General features: G+C 45.5%; 1 protein-coding gene across 4 annotated transcripts in view; it reads left to right on the top strand.

Moving 5' to 3' along the window:
- Window positions 1–20,126, top strand: part of RSPO2 (R-spondin 2) — a 175,754-nt gene that overhangs the window by 80,043 nt on the left and 75,585 nt on the right. For all 4 annotated transcript variants that reach the window (XM_053242751.1, XM_053242749.1, XM_053242750.1 and 1 more), the window contains one exon: window positions 9,088–9,276. In XM_053242751.1, the coding sequence (XP_053098726.1) occupies window positions 9,088–9,276 (189 nt within the window). The remainder of the gene's footprint in view (window positions 1–9,087; window positions 9,277–20,126) is intronic.

Raw genomic sequence — 20,126 nt, 5'->3', positions numbered from 1 at the left:
CCTACCCATGAGGAACACTGTGATTTTTTTGAGTTTTCCCATTGTTCCCTATGATCAGAAAAAGCTGCATTCACAGAGTGTGCAAATGTTTTACAATCCTGCCTTGAAAACCCCTGTAGAAGCACAAAGTAAAAATCTGTCTCCCACAACAAAGAACACACATTTCAAACAAACTCCAAAAATGGCCACAAAAGAATCACCGATCCAGAATCCACTGCCAGCCACAGTGTCTGTGCTGCAGTAACATCATTAACACAAGCTGCTCTCTCTCACACAATTATAACTCCTTACGTTACTTCCTAGCATTGCAACAGCTGCCACAGCAGCACCCTTAGCAGCAGCAAGCATAGCCATAACTTCAACTAGAGCAACTTCAGCCACATTTCCACTGACTACACCTTGCAATGCAGTTTGCAGAGCAAACCAGAACAAGTGGGTGAGGCACAAGTTAGTCTCAAGGCCAGACATGGAGCTCATCACAGCAATCACTCAGAAATCTCTCTCTCTCTCTCTCTCTCTTACACACACACACACACACACACACACACACACACACACAGCTGCCACTGTTCATTTCTCACCACAACACTATCAAACCACAACTCAAGGCAGGCAGGCACCCAAATTCTGCCTTTATCAACCTGAGATCCAGCAAAACCAGACAGCACAGCATATTATGCTCAGTGCTGAGAAAAGAACCACAAAATCAAACCTACCTTCCTCCTCTCCTGGTGTATCCTCATCAAGAGAGGCACATTATAAGGGCTCTCTCTGCCTCCCATTCCTTTTGGATACATTTTGAAATTCCTTCCTTTTGCTTTCCCCCTCCCCCAACCAATGGGGGCACACTTGCCCATGACAACATTTGATTTGTATGATAAGCCAACCAAGAAGCAAGGAGATCACAAGCCAATCAGAAGCCAGTGCCAGAAAATAAATCAGCAAGGGAAAAACAGGCCTCCAATACAGCGCTCAAAATGTAGAAACACTTTGATCGAAATGGGTTTGTTTTGCTTTGAGCTTGAAACAGGCCCTTTATTTAGAGGGTGTTTTGTTTTGAGCTCAAAACACTCGAAACGGCCCATTTCAAGTCGAAATGTTTTGCAGTCAAAAGGTTCTGCACATGGCTATTGTTTGCTCTCCTCCCATTTAACATGTAAATAATCTCTAATAGCTGATAAGCAGATGCAGGGATCTCTAGAACTTTCCTCCTGTGCTCTTTGTCTTGAATCATTTTTACTTGATGTTAGAAGGTAACTGTGAATCAGGCTGAATGGTCAAGGACCTCTTTTCCACTCTCCTGCCCCATTCTATTTGACATTCAGTTTTATGACTAATGACTCCCAAGTGTGACGTACTGACATCAGTTTTTATTATCGGCATTCATCTTGTATTGCTGCCCTTCTTGATTTTAAGTATTGGTCTCTTTCACCTCGTTCGTGGTTTTTTGTGCTTCAGACATTTGTTTTTTTGTCTTTGGCTGTTTGGGTGGATCTGGATTTGGGCCTGTGTTTTTGTTGGAATCCTGCATCTCTGGATCCCTGCAGGTTTTGGGGCTTGGAAAAAGTTAAAACTTACAATAAAAGACAAAATAAACAAGCCATCAAAGGGGGAAAAATTAAATCTCTGTTTATTCACCTGCATATGAGACTAATGTTAGTCCAGAGCAGCAAGCTGAAATATTTTAGATATTAAAAGACTGACAAAAACAAATTTAGTTTTCAGTATTTGAGACACAGGTTTAGAGTGTGTGGGATAGAGTGTCCTGCAGTCAGCGGGGTATATGTGAGGATGCTGAAGGTGAGGGGGTAAGAAGTGGAAAGAGGAGGAGACCCATAGTTTGGGGTAATGCCAACCAGGATAGAGTTGCAAGTGTGTCTCCATGTACAATTAAATTATAAGTCTTGACAGCCGGTGCATTTCTGAGTGATTATGCTATGTCTCTGATGTTGAAAGTCATAAGCCTGATGGTCAAGTGATTTTAACCACCCAAGAACTGTAATAATCCCCTGGGTTGGGGCCATAGCTCAGTGGTAGAGCATCTGCTCTGCATGCCAAAGGTCCCAGGTTCAATCCCTGGCCTCTCCAGATGGGGCTGGGCCTCCAACTACCCAACAAGTGTATAGAATGGACTCTCGGTTCTCACTTGGGAGGGACCACAATGGAGAAGTAGAGTCCCAGGTTCAAGGCCCTGTAATCTCCAGTCCAGTTAAAGGATTTGGGTAGCTGGTCTGGGAGGAAACATTGCCAGACAGTTTTGAGAGCCACTGCCAGTCAAGGTAAAGAGTACTGGGCTAGATCAAGCATTGCTTGCATTGTTGTGATATATTCCTCATGCAGAAAGGGAACCATTTCAGGGGCAACTTTGTTGTTACAGTAGCATGACCCTTGTAAGCTAGGGACTTGGCACGACCCATATGCAAGCATCTAAAAATCCACTTGCCAGCTTACCAGTGGCAGGTGCCCCCCCAGTGGCAGGTGCCCCCCCAGTGGCAGGTGTGGTGTTGGGCACCCAACACCACACAGATCTCCTCACCAGAGCCCATAGGAACATAGGAAGCTACCATATACTGAGTCAGACCATAGGTCCATCTAGGTCAATATTGTCTACACAGACTGGTGGCTTCTCCAAGGTTGCAGGCAGGAATCTCTCTCAGCCCTATCTTGGAGATGCCAGGGAGGGAACTTGGAACCTTCTGCTCTTCCCAGAGAGGCTCCATCCTCTAGGAATATCTTAGAGTGCTCACACATCAAGTGTCCCATGATGGACCTGCTTAGCTAAGGGGACAAGTCATGCTTGCTAGCACAAGACCTGCTCTCCTCTCCACTCTCATTTTTACTGCTATTTTTGAGAAGATAAGAAACAGCAGCTCCCATTGTTTCTTACCATTCCTGTATCCCAGTCCAAATGCCAGAACACCCACTTATTTCCCAAGCCCTTTGCCTGTGTGCCAGAAAAGGATCTGATGGAAGAGAGAGTTCTGGTGGCGACCACAAATAATTGCGGGCTAGTGAGCTAAGCCTAAATGTGTGGATCCCTACCCACATTCTGTCAAGTGGGTGGGATGAGAGAGCAATTTGTGTGTGTATGTGTGCACACGCGCACATGTGTGTAGCTGCTAAAACCTTTTCCCACCCATGTTTTCCCTCCCAATCTGTTTTTTTTAGCCTTCTTTTCAGTAGGTTTATGAGATCACCCAGCATTTCTGCATGTGTGTCCGTGTGTGTATTTCCATGTGTCCATCTGTGTGTCCCCCACTATCAACTTCGCAATGCCTGGACCAATATGAACCAAATTGGGTACAGCTGAAGGGACACATAGGAAAACCTCAATGGCTTAGTTTGTGATTATGTCATCCACACTGATCCAAGATGGTGGACGCTTAAACCTTTGAGGAGCAAGTGAGCTAACTTGTGGACAGTCTAACTGATTAGACACAAATTTGCTTCAACTGTAGGGACGCATAGGGAAAACTCGACAGCAAAGATTATGACGATGTCATCCACCCCAATTCAGGATGGCGGATGCATAAACCTTTGAGGCACAAGTGCACTAACTTGAGGACTGTCTAAGCAGTTTTGAACCACATTTGGAACAGCTGTAGTTCCTCATTGGTGCAGTTTTTTATGATGAACTCCACCCTGATCCAAGATGATTTGAGGCGCAAGAGATCTAACTTGTGGACCTCAATTTGCACCAAATTTAGTCCAGTTGTAGAGACAGTGAAAGGAAAGTAGGTTGATTAGTTCTTACTAGACCAACTTGTTTCCTGTGGGGTGGTGGAACTTCTGATCTTTGAGACCCACCAATGGGTGTAGGGGGAGGAAGTGAGAGGGGCGAGTTCAGCACCACATGCTGTATTTTAGATCTCCCCTATCCCTTTGGATTGCCAATCCTACAGTAGGATTGGATTGCCAATCCTACGCCTATATTGGCATCAGTCTCCAGGAGACTCTTGAAAGTAGCTTGGTAGGTTTGAATGACTTGATTCTTGTGAAAAATCCTTGTGGGGGAAGGAATATTTTCTCCAGGAATATTTTCATTCAGAGTTGGTGACCCTACTAGCTGTATTTTGTAGAAGTCACTGCTGAATACACTTGCTGCTGTCATGGTATTCTGACCTTCAGTGATACGTGGTGGAGTCAAGTGTGGAAGCGTGGTGTAGTGGTTAGCGTGCTGGACTAGGACCCGGGAGACCTGAGTTCAAATCCCCGTTCAGCCATGAAACTCACTGGTTGACTCTGGGCCAGTCACTTCTCTCTCAGCCTAACCTACTTCACAGGGTTGTTGTGAGGAGAAAACTTAAGTATGTAGTGCACCGCTCTGGGCTCCTTGGAGGAAGAGCAGGATATAAAATGTAAAATAAATAAATAAAATAAAAGTGTGTGAGACAGTCCTCATCTCCAATATGGAGAACTGCATCTGTCAGTCAGAATGTTGACTTCAAAGGGATTACTCCAAGGTAGTAAGGCCTAATTTCTTTTTTCCTTATGGGGCATGTTTCAACAAATGGTTCCCAGTATCAAATGAGGAGGTAAACGTGGCTTCACTCTGTGAGGAATGATTGTATGACCTAGACTTTGGTCCATTGGAACAAATGGTTTGTGGCATTTCAAAAACCGACTGCTTTCTTGCAACATAAGCTTTAGTGTTTTGAAGCCTGTGCAATTCTGCCTTATTTTTGATATGCTGCTGCTGTTGCATTCACATGTGTACTAACTAAGCAAAGAGACACCTTTCAAATAGGTGATTCTCTTATATTTAGCAGTGGGAGAGCAACTGGCCATCTCCAACCCCAGCACAGCATCCCTCCAGTGGCTGTTGTTCGTGTCAACCTTATGTTTATTTTTAGATTGTGAGCCTTTTGGGACTGGGAATCATCTTATGTATTATTGATTGGTTGGTTGGTTGGTTGATTGATGTAAACCTCTTTGCAAACTTTTGTTGAAAAGCAGTATATAAATGTTAGTAGTGTTAGTAGTGGTATACTACTACAAGTAATAGGACTGCTGACCCTTCAGGATGGGCCTGGATTCCCCAGGAAGTAGCATCAATCTCCAGCTGACTATTGAAAGCAATTCTGGAGATTTTAACAGTATGATGATGTGGAAAATATTGGTAATATATATATAGAGATAGATAGATAGATAGAGAGAGAGAGTGTGTGTGTGTGTGTGTGTGTGTGGGTAGTCTCCAGGAATCGCTTCTGTCAGAGTTGGCATCCTGAATCCCAGAGGGCTCACAATCTCAAAAGAAGCACAAAGGAGACACCAACAACAGCAAATGGAAGGCATTCAATACTTGGTCAAATAGGGACAGTTGCTGCCCCTGCTAAATATAAGGGAGCCAGTGCTGTAGAATACAAGCCACCTAATGGCGCAGTGTGGAAATGACTTGACTAGGAAGCCAAAGGTTGCCGGTTCGAATCCCCGCTGGTATGTTTCCCACCTATATCGGGCAGCAGTGATATAGGAAGGTGCTGAAAGGCATCATCTCATTCTGTGTGGGAGGAGGCAATGGTAACTCACTTCTGTATTCTACCAAAGACAACCACAGAGTCAACACCAACTCAACAGCACACTTTATTTACTTTTGCTGTAGAAGACACCTCATTGCCCTGTTAGGCACCCACAGAAATTTTGATCTCATGATGGGACCTTGAGTCAGCCAGTGTCTTGAAATGGGAATCCTTTAACATGTGTGCCAAGAAAACAACTGAGTTAAAGGAAAGCAAGGTTTTATTTAATAAGAGAAATTTAGTACAGATAGGTCAGTGAGGAATGAAAGCAAGCATTAGATTAGCCTAATGAGTCGAGACAGAATCTGTGAAAATAAAGGCTTATGAGTTCCTAACACTTGTCTAACCTCAGCTTTTATTGGCTGAACAATTTCTTGTGACTGGGATGATGGGAGTTGTAGTTCAGCTACAGTTGGAGAGCCAAGGTTGTCAAACCCTGCCCGAGACAGTCTATCATGCTTGTACTGGGCCTGTCTGTTGTCAGAAGTCAAGCCAACAAGCTGTCGCCACCACCAGTTCAAGGGCATTTGCTTTGGAGCCCATTCCTTGTGGGACTTCTTCAAAACAATCGATTCTATCATGCTAGTGTTGCGGCCCTTTCAGTGGTGGTGCCCCATTTTGGAATAGCCTTCCCAGTGAGGCTCACCTCGCCATGTCACTTTGTTCTTTTAGAGCAGGGGCTCCCAACCTTTAAAAACAAGTGCACTGCTTCTGCACAAATGTTCAACTCAGGTACACCATAGCAGTTTGTGTGCGAGTGCACACACGTGTATGCACACACAGAGTTATGAGACCGGCTACTCCAGTCACTGGCTTAAATCCAGATTAACCTGCTAAGTTACTGTCACAAGCAGTTTTATTGGGAGTAAAGTAAAGTGTGCTGTCAAGTCGATTTCGACTCCTGGCGTCTACAGAGCCCTGTGGTTTTCTTTTGGTAGAATACAGGAGTGGTTTACCATTGCCTCCTCCCATGCAGTATGAGATGATGCCTTTCATCATCTTCCTATTTCGCTGCTGCCCGATATCATACCAATGGGGATTCAAACCAGCAACCTTCTGCTTGTTAGTCAAACATTTCCCCACTGCACTATTAGGTGGCTTTTTACTGGGAGTACTCAGTGCTAATTTTCTGAAGCCTGTCAGTCAGGCTGAGGATAGGGGTATGCTGAGCTTCTGCATGCAGCCAGCCAATCCGGAGCAGAGGGAGAAGATTTTTCACCTTCCTCCCTCCCCTTCTGCAGCAGGCACATTCTTGAGGATGTGTCAGCTTCAAGCCAGCAATTCTCAGATGAGGAACAAATAGCACAGTTGCGGCATGGGAAGGCAGGAGAGCTCTGAGTACTTCCTTGGGGTCCTTCAAGTACCCCTAGAGGTATTATTACCTCCTGTGGGGAATCCCTGTTTTAGACGCCAGGTGAAGCCCTTTCTGTTCGCAGAGGCTTTTAACAATTGATTTTTTAAAAAGTATTAAAATGTTTTGATTGTGTTTTCTATTATATATTGTAATGTGTTTAGTTTGTGTTATGTGCTTTAATTGGAGGTTTTATTGTGTTGCGAGCCACCCAGAGAACAATTTGTTATGGGGTGGCTAACAAATACGGTGGTGGTGGTGGTGGTAGTTCTTCTTCTTCTTCTTCTTCTTCTTCTTCTTCTTCTTCTTCTTCTTCTTCTTCTTCTTCTTCCTCTTCCTCTTCCTCTTCCTCTTCCTCTTCCTCCTCCTCCTCCTCCTCCTCCTCCTCCTCCTCCTCCTCCTCACGACAGGACAGAATTGTAATGACAGATCCCATGTTTGGGTGTCCTGAGAAAGTTGGGGCATTGTTGTTTTTGTTTTTTGTCTTGACTTTGCTGAAGGTTTGGAACAGATCTCTAGACTAGACTCTACCTGGGACCAGAATGCTTTGTTTGTTCTGTTCTCCTGTGAGGCTACTGTGGTTGTGTATGTTGAAGGGCACTAAGTTAATGTGAGAAGAGCTCTGCAAGATCAGACTGTGGGCGGTTTCACACATCACAGTGGGAAGCGAGGTGCTGCCAACTGCCAGTTCCCGGCAAGCATATGCTGCTGGCACATGCCACAATTTCCGCTCCTGGCATGTCATCTGAACCCTATAATACCGCATATCCCAGATTCAATTCCTTTCATCACACAACATCTGTAACCAAGATTTGAAGTTGGGTGGCAGAAGGGTGGTGGAAGGAAGTGTGGCTGGGGCACCAGACATTGGAAGCTGGGAGTACACAAGGAGCTGGCAGTTGGGAGCACATTATTTGCCACCATGAAGCATGAAGCCACCCCATATGTCCACCAATCATCTTTTCTACAGTGGTCAGCCAGATGCCACTGAAAAGCCCACAAGCAGTGCAAAAGTCATAGGAACATAGGAAGCTGCCATATCTAGCTCGGTATTGCCTTCACAGACTGGCAGCGGCTTCTCCAAGGTTGCAGGCAGGAATCTATCTTAGCCCTATCTTGGAGAAGCCAAGGAGGAAACTTCTAAAGCCACAATGAGCTAGGAATTCAGTTCTTGTGACTGAAGAATCCACAGGTCTGCCTTGCTTTGAAATGAGCCTAGGGGATGAACAGTTTTTGTCCGAGAAACAATGCTCCCTTGCTCTCTGGACTGCTTGGTTATCTATGCTGCTTTTTTGTTTTAAGTGGGGACAAAATAAATTACTTCCATCCCCAGGAGCATTTGCACCCCCAGGCCCCAATGAAGACAGGAAACTCTTAGAGTAAGTAAGGGCCACTTTATTATCGTACAGCCATAACAAACTTGCAACAAGGTCCCTAACAAATCAGAGTGCAGGTACTCCTCCTATGTGGTGGCCCTCCTAGTGAGGGCCATCCCACACCAGGGTGAAGAGCCGGGTCCTGATTCGATCAGGCTCCATGTCCTGACCTCCGAGGCTTCCCCCACTGAGAGGGGAGTGGCCCAGCCCACCCCAAACCCAAGCCACTAAATCTCTGAGCTGGTGAGTCACGCCACCCCCAAGTGGGGGCCATTCCCAGCCCTCCGGGCTGCCAAAACCCTGAAGGGCTGTTCCTTGACCCCCCCCACCCTAACTGGCCCTCCAACCAAACACTGATACTGAGTCTACCTACCCAACACCCACACTCTCATGCCAAGTGACCAGTTGTTTTACGATTCCTGCCTACAACCTAACTCCTAAGCCTCAGTGAGAAGTAGGCAAAAAAGGTCACACCCAAAGCCAATCTGGCACGACCCAAAAAATTCCTACATGGCCCCCAAAAGGGGCCATCCCTCACTGAGTACTGGGAGGGTGGGTGGGTGCCCGGCTGCTGAGGGACTGAGTAAAATTTCATCCACTGGCTTCACTTAGTCGCACTGTGATTAATTTTATTTTGATCTCCAGCTGCATCTAATATCATGCATCTTTATTAATATTTTTATCTTGTTAAACTATAGCACATGGTTCATAAAGAAAGGAAGCTTTCACTTCCAAAGCAAATTGGAAGTGCCCAGCTTACTAACACGCCTGCCTAAGGATTCTCAATTAGTTTCTTGGTTTTTCATGCCATCTTCATGTTTTGTTTTTTTTAATTTCACAGCTAACTATGGACCAAATCCAATTTGCAAAGGTTGTTTGTCTTGCTCAAAGGACAACGGATGCATCAGATGTCAGCATAAATTGTTCTTCTTTCTCCGAAGAGAAGGAATGAGGCAATATGGGGAGTGCTTGAATTCCTGCCCGTCCGGGTACTACGGTCTCCGAGCCCCAGACATGAACAGATGTTCAAGTGAGTTTTCTCTACACTGTGTTTGTAAGTCTATAATCCACTCGCCAGTGACTTCGTTTTGAAAATGATAGAGTGGAGAACATAACAATGATAATTCCATAGGCAACTCCAACACATAATAAGCATTCTTTCCTAAATGAATCTCCAGCTAGCTCATATGAAATAATCTGTACATTTATTATCCAGTGGATCTTCCTTGCTTTCCTTTCTTTTTTTGGACTTACGATGGGAAACAAATATCTCCCATGGGTTTCAAAAAAAGAATAAGTAGTTTTTATAAGTGTTCATATATTTATGAGCTCAAAAGGATGTTCTCACTGTCCCTCTTGGCTGAAAAGGTCCACCTGTTATCTTTTCTGCTCCATGAGTGCAATGCGTTAAGCACTTCTGCCACACAACTTCTGTTAATTTCAGTAGCCGTTTGCACCATTTGGTTGTAGTTGGAAACTGTTGCTTTACAAATCCATTTTCTCTCTCTTGGTAGTGATTCTGAGTATACGCTCATTTTTTGAAATGTCATTTTGACATGAAGACTGAAATCCGATCTCTAGAGCCTCTTGCTTGCTTGGAAAAAGCTGCTCTTTTGTTTCCCAGTATGATGTTTGCAGTTCTGCACATATACCTATCAATATGACTTGACCTTGGGCAACTTGATGCATAATGTGCAGGCTTGAGGTATGCAGCTCAGGCTTGGTCACATTCATGTGCACCATGATATGGCGCGAAAACACAAAATGAGTGGGGAATCAAAACAAAAGGCTGTCATGCTGGTGGAGTGTGTGTGTAACAAAGTGATACACAAAACAAAGCAGGGTATGAACCTGACCCAAAAAGTAAACCAAAGCAATACAAAAGATCAGGAAAAACTGCAATATGATCCAATATGATCCAAATAAGTTTCCATAATATTTCCAAGGTCCCCTTCTCACTCAGTGGCTCACTCAGTGACAAACTCTATATAAGAAGTTTGAACCTTAAGCCACTGTGTTTAGATATGTGGCTTGATTTTTTAAAAACTTTTATAATAAGGGCACAACACTATACAGAAAAAATGCGTGCCACTGAGTGAGAAGGAGACCTTCAAAATATAATGAAAATTCATTTGGATCAAAAGCACTCTGGAGGGGCTATGTGCTATGCCCTTGTGAGAACAATACTTGGAAAGTCACTGAGGAAGATTATGAGTTGAAATGCGCCCGACTTTATAAAGATCTGTAAGGACTCAAAATAACTTGGAATCACAAGACAACATGATCTAGTCAACATATGTCTGAGAACTTTGACAAAGCTCTTGCAAGCTTTGCAAGGAGTGTGAGGAGAGATGCTCCTTGTAAAGCTTGTCAAGATCAGACTGGTCCCAAAGAACTGCTCTGATGGTGGCAGTTCTGGGCCTCTTGCTGCCCTGCTGATGCACCGGTTATCTGCCACCTGAGACGATTGCCTCACAAGAGGACCTGCCATAATGCTGTAATGTAGTGATGTTGGCGGCCTGTGTTCTAAGCATGGCTGCCACCTGAGCCGCACCATTGGCTCCCTTTCTCTCCCACCACCCTTGGCCCTATCGCTACCTCCTTAGTGGTCGCTTCTGAGGCACCTCATCCCTCCCGCCAGGCCTCCTCTACCTCCTCCTCTCTCTGCTGCCACCACAACAGCTTTTGACAGGAATATGAATATGAATACAATGAATATGTATATATTGCTTTTCGACAAAAGTTCCCAAAGCGCTTTACACAGATATGAATAAATAATTAAATAAAATGGCTCCATCCCCAAAGGGCTCACAATCTAAAAAAGAAACATAAGATAGGCACCAGAAATAGCCACTGGAGGGATGCTGTGCTGGGGATGGATAGGGCCAGTTTCTCTCCTCCTGCTGAATGAAGACAATCACCACTTTAAAAAGATGCCTCTTTGCCCAGTTAGCAGGAGCTGCACTGATGTCTCCTTTGCCTGGCTGCTGGATCACTATAAAAACATCATGGCCTAGTGCACCGGGCCATGATTTAATTTTACAGTCCCAGTGGCTGGGCAGTACTTAGAAGTTGTTGCTCTGGCTTCTACTATCCTGGTGGTGGCACCTAAGTTTTGCCTGGCCACTGCGCACTCGAATAATGCCACAGCCTGGCAAGAGGCATAGGCTGGTGTGGTGTCTTTATAGGCCAGTGGCCAGGCAAAGCTTAGGAGCTGCTGTGGAGGTTGGAGTCGGCAGAGGACCAAGGACCAGGGGAAGGGTGAAGAAGAGAGGCAGCCCTGCAGTGAGGGGGAGGCAGCAGGTGAGTGGCCCCTGGCAGCGAGTGGCACACGTTCTTAGAACATATCCACTCAATTGCTGCTCCACCCGTGTTATAACGAAAACACCTAGCTCAAGATTTAAGAGGCCTGCTCACACATGTATGTTCATTTCTCATCAGGTGGGGATTTGCATGCATGAAAGATCTGCCCTAGATCACATAGTGCAGACACAGGGGCGGAGCCACCAATGCGTGGTCGGGTTCTGAGAATCTGGGCCTCCAATGAAAAGGGCTGCCAGTGCCCTCTTTGTGCCCTCCAATGTGGGAAAGAAAGGGAAATAAATGCATCCAGCCAGCAAATGCTAGCAGGAAATGTGATCAGGAGGGCTGTGGTGGGCCCGAGGGTGACCGGGCCCCGCCCCTTTGCAGGTGACATCACGCACATGGGTGTCACCCACGGATGTTGCCAGTGGGAGGAACATGGGCTGCCCTTCCACTGGCTATGCCTTTGTGCGGACATAAGTTTGTCACCTCAGATAGTACTTCTCAACCGAATCACTTCACACAGCCCTAAATTGTTTGGTGACTACATGGTATTGATGGATTGATTGTTTGCACTGATCTCCTGAGTTGCCCTTGGACAAATGTAAGGTAGAAGAGCTTCTTCTGGAATCTTGGTACACAAGTCTGGCTTGGACGTAAGCACCCAGTAATCTGACAAGAAGGCTGAAGATACAAGTGTTGTAGGTATTGCTTGTGTTATATTGTTTATATCAATCAATCAATTTTATTACAGCCTTAATCCAACCAGAAAAACAAAAAAGAAAAACAGAAGAAGAGCATACAGAGGTGCAATAAATGTCACAAAGAACATCGAAAATGTAAAAACAGGATTGCGACTAGAACTAAAAATACATTATAAAAAACCATGGCGGGATGTCTGTCTCATAGCCCCATAAATGAATTTAGCTACTATTTTAGTGACTTCATCATTGGTGTCAGCCAGGCAATAGTTAAGATAGAAGGAGTCAGGCCTACCAGGGAACTGCTCAAAAATTGGAGACAATAATTCTCTCCTCGAGTCACGGTATAGGGGACAGTATAGCAAGATGTGCATGACAGTTTCAAGGCTACCCTCTCCACATGGACAGCTCCAAAAGCAGAAGGATCTTTAGAAAACCTGGTGAGGAGTATAGCAGAAGGTAATACATTCAACTTGGCCCTAGAAAAGGCTGACCTGAATTTAGCAAAGTGAAGGGAAGATAGATATCTAACAGACTGGTTTTCAACTGTGGGGGAGACGCCGAGATGTACGGGGGAACAGCGTCTATTCTCAAGGGCAACCAGGCGTTGATCAATATCCTTTAGGCTCTGAATGGCAGTGGCTTTTGCCTTTGCATAGCCCAAGGAGAGAATGTGAGAAGGATAGAGCCACATACCCAGCATTTTGTTGGTAACTACAGACAACCATGGGTTAGGAAAAGAATCCCTCCACATATGTTGAACATAAAGAGATCTCTGGGGGTTCAAACAAAGTTTGAGCCAACGTGTGAGTGAAACCTTCCAAGCTAGACAGGAGATCGAACAAGAACCAGTCTCGAGGCAAAGAGTAGCATAAGATAAGCATTTTGGGACTCAGAAAATAACCCTAAGGAATCTAGGCTGGATCGATTCGATATCCGAACAGACCCCCTGAGTCCATATAGAGACACCAAAGAGCAATTGAGCCGCAATTTTAGTGCGAAAGACTCGCAAGGCCATAGGTATAAATTGGGCACCTTTTCTAAAGAAAAAACGCAAGAAGACAAATAATGTATTGCGTGCCAGAGAAATAGCATATAGGTGCTGAGATTTCCAATTTAGATTGGCTTGAAAATAAATCCCAAGATATTTGAACTTGGTGACCTGTTCTATACAGATCTGATTAATCCTCCAATTATAGACTTTCCTAGAGTTCGAAAAAACCAAAACCTTTGATTTATCAAAATCAATGGAGAGTTTATTTGAGTTACAATAATGGGCAAACGCTTTGAGAAGTCTCGTTAAACCAAGCCAAGACTGAGATAAGAGCACCATGTCGTCAGCATATAATAGTGCAGGAACATGTACGTCTGCTAGTTTAGGGGAATGGGCATCCACCTTTCCCAAAACCTGGGCCAGGTCATTTACAAATAAGTTAAACAATGCAGGGGCCAGCAAGCAACCTTGCCTGACTCCTCGAGTGGTAGGAATATGACCAGTTACGGCCCCTGAAGGATCATATCTAACCTGAATGGAGGAGTTAGCATAGAGACATCTGATTAGAAATAAAAGCCTTTTATCAGTAGATGTTTTGCTAAATTTGGCCCATAGCAACTCTCTTGGTATAGAATCAAAGGCAGCTCGCAAGTCCATAAATGCGACATATAGTTTACCTTTAGAGGTAACTGTGTATTTGCATGCCAGATGGTATAATACCATGCAATGATCCTGCATCGAGTGACTGGCCCTAACTCCCACCTGCTCAGGGGCCAAAATATGGTGCTCCGACATCCAACCCTCCAGCTTATGCAAAAATTGTATTTCTTTATAGATTGTGGGCCCTTTGGGGACAGGGATCCATCTTATTTATTTATTATTTCTCTGGGTAAACTGTCCTGAGCCATTTTTGGAAGGGCGGTATAGAAATCGAATAAATGAAATGAAAAGGTAACAAGCATAAAGTCGCCTATCACCGATAGCAAACTAATAGGTCAGTAATTGGAGGAGGGTATTGTTTATATTGTAGGCTTTGCTGTACATTGGATTCCAGCATATACTGAAGTAGAACAGTGGAGGATGTTGACCCCTTGTTCGTTTTCCCTCGTTTGTTTTTGAAAAATCTGTATTCTTCATCCACAGTACTGATGAAGTCACTAATGTTTCCTGAATAGAACTAATGGTTCTGCAGTCTGGATAAGTTCTAACAGATGTAATTGTCATATTGCCGGCTCTTTCTAAACTCTCTGTATTGGTTTGAAGATGGTATTCCTCACTTTGTGTTCTCAAGTGTTGCTGTGCACTGCTTAATCTTTACCATGTGGCCGCCTTCAGTTGCAAGATGAAAATCATCCCAGCTTCTATATAGCTCCTATATTTCATTTGTGAAGCACTTTGGAATCTTGGCCTTAGGTTTACATGCTTTAATTGTGATGTCAGGAACTCTTCCCATTTTAAACCATTTCCTCCGTGTTTGAGTTCACTTTCTAGGCCTGTTTTATGTTATCATTTGCGCTTGTTTGTGGAAATATGCATTTTGGAAAGACATGTTCAGATATCAGCACAAGTTGGCACGGAGTTTTAGCCATTATATGAGGAACTGAGGTGGGAGGGCTTTCAAAATATCTTGATAAAAGCTAGGGATGTGCACGGAACCGGCAGGGGCCAGTTCAACAGTGTGTGTGTGAGGGGTGGCTTTAGTGGTGGGGGAGGATGCACTTACCCCCACCCCACCTGCCGCATCTCCCCCGCCGGTGCACATCTCGCTAAAAGCCTGTTGGGGCAGCAGCGTCCCACCCTGCCGCCCTGTTCCAACATTATCCGGAAGAAACGGGAAGTCACAACTGAAACTGCATGTGTCACTTGCGTGCACATTGGGTGCGTGCGTGTCGCAGCTGTGCCTTCCAGTTAATTCCGGATAATATCAAAACAGGGCAGCAGGGAGGCCACCCTGACGGGCTTTTAGTGAGATGTGCACCAGCAGGGGAATCGTGGGGGGAGGGGGCGGAGTGCATCCTTCCTGCCCTTAAAGCCACCCCCCACCCTCGATCCGGGCAACGTTCGAACCGTTTGTGTTTGTGCACATCCCTAATAAAAACATGTGCTGCTATCTCTGTAACAGGGATTTGCACCCCTGTGTAAATAGTATCCCATTGATTTCAGTGTGACTTGAGTATTAGAATTGAAGTGTTCTGATTTACTTTTGCCTATGCCTAGATTTGGAAATTCTTTAGTCTCAGATCTGGTGGCCTGGAGGTAAGTGGGTAGGCCAAGCCACCGGACAGCAGACTCCACCTGACGAGCTGTTCAGACCAGGGAGCTAGGCCCGAATTGGTATCTTCATAAGACCAGGTAGAATGCTTTGGCTCCTTGTGCGACCTGATTTCTGCTGAGCTGGTAGCTGTAATGCTGGAAAGGTTTCAGAGGGGCGCAACCCCGATGGTGAGGGTGGAGTCTGGAAATCAACTTCTGTAAGGAACCGTTAAAAGATCTTGGTATGTTTAGCTTGGAGAAGATTAAGGGGAGAGATTATAGTCATCTCCAAGGATCGGAAGGGCTGTGGCATGGAAGAGGGAACAAACTTGTTCTCTGTTGCTTCCGAGGGAAGGTCTAGGACTAGTGGGTTGAAATTACAAGGAAGCAGATTCAGGCTAGCCTCAGCTCTTACAGTGATGAAATTTGTCCTCAGGAACTTCCTGCGTCATGAAATGGTGGACTTTTCTTTGCTGCTTTTGAGGCTGGGCAGTCAGCTGTCAGGGATGCTTTGAGCAGGGGGGTGGAAGAGAAGACCTCAAAGGTGCCCCCAGCATTCAATGATTCCATGCTCTCTCTCGCTCTCTCTGACAAGGTGGCTCTGTAGCACAGAGAGAGCAGGACAGAAGCCCCCTTTATCTGGCAAGCTACCACAGTAGTACAGATAGTAAAGCATATGGGTCTCACTGCCAATGGCTCCCCAACATCCAGACTACCTTCCTGTAGATGCGCCATGGTTTTCCATTGTACTAAGGGGAGGGGTGAATTTCAGCAATCCCTCTGCAACTGACTGTGCCCCCTGAAATCTTTGACAATCTCTCCTTTCCTCTGTAGCCACCTGCGCTTCCTGAAACTTCCTCCCTGAGGGTCCCCCATCTCTCCCCCATAGTTTCAGGAGGCAGAAGTGGTGACCAAAGAAAGGAGATTGCAGGGGGGGGGAAACAAAACCCTTTCCCCTGCACAATGGAAACACCTGGGGCATCCATGGGAGGTTAGTCTAGATGTCAGCCAGAGTGGCCAGTTTGAGATGGGCAACGATGATCACTCTTATTCAGTCTCCTAGATAGTCTATATCAGGGGTTCCCAACTTGTGGTACTCCAGATGTTGCTAACTACAACTTCTATCATCCCCAGCCACATCAGGCTGAGCCTGATGGGAGTTGTAGTTCAGCAGCTTCTGGAGTACCACAGCTTGGGAACCCATGGTCTATGTGTTAAATATCTCTGATAATTGCCTCTCTAGTTCTTTTGTGAAAATTAAAAAGATCACCCCATTATTACCTTCAACTCAAGGCGGCTATTTTCACGAGCAACAAAAATCGGGCTAGGAGAGCCTAGCCAATTTTTGTTGATCGTGTAAACCACCGGGCTCGCAGGTGAGCCCGGTGGATTACAAGCGGGTCACCCGCTTTGGTAGCCCTCTCTAAAGTCCGGGTTTGCGGAGCGAGCACTCTGCAAACCTGGGCTTTCTGATCGTGAGTAGCCACGTCACGGCTCTGCGCCGTGGCTACTCATGAGGAGACCCCCCAGAGGGGAGGTGAAAAGCCGTCTCCCGGCTCCAGGGGTCTTGCCAGCATGCCCTGTGTGCTCACGCGGGGCATGCTGGAGCTTGCGGGGGCTGATTGGCTCTCGCTCCCCCCAGCCCCCGCCAGCTCTGTCACGGAGCCGGCAATCATGTGGGCGGCCGATCCAGCCGCCCAGGGCTCCCTCCCCACTCACCGCCCCAAACCGGGTCTCACTGATCGTCCAAGAAGTGCCACCAGACTCCCTGGGATTTAAGCCAATACTGCTAGGGAATCATTTGCAATAGTATTCATAGTATTCAATAGTAGTTCATCATAACTCTTTTTCACCTTTGGTAAATAAGATGGGATTGATTGATTGACTGACTGTTCGATTTCTATACCACTTTTCATTAAAATAATCCCAGTGACTGACTTTGTCTTGCTTATTTTTGATCTGTGTGGCCCTGTTTTGTGTCTGTTTGCCTGTGTAAGACTCCAAGTTAAGCAGAACTGAGGACTGTCTCCTTCGTGGGTTGTCAAAGCAGTATTAGAGAAATACACAAATAATGGCTTTAAATTATTCTTTCCTGATGTTGGATGCCCTTTCTGACTTGGAACATTTCTTTTTTGTCTGTTGCTCTGACAGTGTTCTCCCTGTTTAAAAATAGTTCTGGCTAGATTTAAAATCCCTACTGGTTGTTACAGAGGAGGACTGAGGCGAATTCAGTTTAAAATGCCTACCTTGTTAATTATATATTAGAGCACAACAATATCCTCAACACTTCTTCATTCTCATTTGCCCTGGAAAAGTGTGAGAGCCTATACCTTAGATAAAATGTTGACATAGCTTTAAAAGCACCAGTCTTGCCAAACATAACACTGTAATGCCATGCAGCCAAGAGCAGAAGCTCCAGAATGATGAAAAGTGGTTTATTTCAAAACTAATTTGCATTGCTAGCTAAAATCTGGGCATCTCACATTTGCAAGACCATTTAAAGATCTGTTGTTTGCTGCTTACAGTCCATCATTATCTTCATCCAGAGAGCCACATACATTTCCTGCTGGGATGAACAGAAATAATCAACCTCCAAAGCAACATGAACTCTTTCTTAAGTTCCTAAGAATAGGGTGTTGTAGGTGGGTGATCCAACACAATGACAGACTAAGTAGAGATGACATTTGCCCAATTCAGACATTAAACTGTATGAGTGTACGGATGTATGAGTATACAGATGAATGTACAGAGATCCTTTGGATACATGGTATGGATAGGAAGTGTACTTCTGTACCAGTGTTCAACATAACATGTGAATGACTGTACCTATGTTCAGCTCTGTGCCTGTGTTCACTGTACAAAATGTATGAATGGGCCTATTGTTATGAGATGTAACCTAAATTGGGGATAGGATAGGATAGGTAAGGGGAAGCAATATAAAAGCAATTCCCCATTTTGTTACTTCTCCAGCCTCCAAGATCTGAGTTGCCATGCTAGGATTCTACTGGGTCTGGTAGTACTGGTGTTACTCAGTTCACAGCATCTGTGATCCAGGATTGGTCCTGGAGGAAAGGACCAACCTAGCCTGGATTATCAAGACCTGGGTGAACAAACTGCACCCAAGATCTGTGTGTATGTGTTAGCCTCCCAGCGGTGTCAACATGGGTGCTCAGTGCAGCTCAGTGGACAGGGGGCAGTTACAGTGGTCCACAAAGCTTTCAGCTGTGGCTTCCTGTTAAGAAGCCTAATTGGAGGTTCTTCTTAGCTTGGTTTGACAGTGTGTACCTTTTGCTGGGCAAATTGGACAATTTAGGGATTCTGTTGGTGCATCCCACCACACTGCTGTCCAACAGTCTCCCTGTGTGAGCTCATGAAGGTAGTCTTGGGGAATCTTGATACCCATGTGAAACTGGGAGATGTTCGGGAGCTCATGGAGACTATGAAAACCATGAGGCTTGATGGGTTTGGACAACACATCCATTGGAAGAGTGTGCCCCACAAGAACCTCTGGTTTCCCCCTACTTGCCAGTAGGAGCTCATCCTAATGAGCCAGGGGGATGCCAAAAGAAATGTATCTGCTTCTGATCTACTCCAGTTGTGCCTGTCTCTCCCATTCCACCCTGCCCTGGTGTTAACAAGAGCTGTGCTGCCTGCATACTGCCATTTGGGAGGTAGAGCTGTGCTGGCTGGTCAATGATTAATCAAGCCACACAGCTCTACCTGATGAATGGCCAGCCTGCAGGCAGCACGGCTTTCATTTGCACCGCAGCTGGTCAGAATGAGAGAAAGAGTCGCAACTGGAGCTGTCGGAAACCAGAGGCAACTGCACCTTGTTTGGCACCCTTCCCACCACCCCGGCTCATTAGGATGAGCCACTACTGTTAAGTAGGAGGGAACCAGAGGTTCCCACAGTGTATGCACTCCCAGTGGGTACCTTGTCCAAACCCAGCAACACACTCCGTTAATAACTTCTGCCCAGGATTCTACCAAGAATCTTCAAATCTATATCTGAAATTGGGTGGAGAGTCTCGGTAGAATTGTCCTCTGGCTAGTTAGGATGAGCCACTGCTACTAATTACTTTGTCCTTAATTTACTTCATGAGAAGCTGCCTCCTGTCTGTCAAATGAGCAACACTACATTCAGCACTCTAGTAGGAATGCCTATCAATCTAACTGAGGCAAAATCAAGTACGGAAGGCCCTCATTTTTCACGGGGGTAATATTCTCGGTTATCACTGTGAATACTGAAAACTGCAATAATTGAAACCTTGAGGGCCTACTGAGTACTGAGAAATCTAGCCCCATCATTCCCATAGGCCAGGTCTGCTCAACTTTGGCCCTCCTGCAGATGTTGTCCTACAACTCCCATAATCCTTGGCTATTGGCCACTGTGCCAGAGGATTATGGGAGTTGTCCAAAAACAGCTGTGGGAGGGGCAAAGTTGATCAGGCCTGCCATAGGCGCAAGGTTTAAATTATTGTGGTTTTGGTATTTGCATCTCTGCGGTCATGGAAACCAGGTATAGAAGACCTCACCGCAACTGGCTGAAACCACAAAAATGAGAGTCTCCTGTACAAGAGTAGGCAACCATTTTAGATCAAGCAAGTGGTTCACTGAGGAGACAGTATG

This window comes from Hemicordylus capensis, chromosome 4, assembly GCF_027244095.1.
Source record: "Hemicordylus capensis ecotype Gifberg chromosome 4, rHemCap1.1.pri, whole genome shotgun sequence".
Classification (NCBI taxonomy): Eukaryota; Metazoa; Chordata; class Lepidosauria; order Squamata; family Cordylidae; genus Hemicordylus; species Hemicordylus capensis.
The sequence above is the reverse complement of the archived record's forward strand: the minus strand, read 5'-3'. Positions and strand labels throughout refer to the sequence as shown.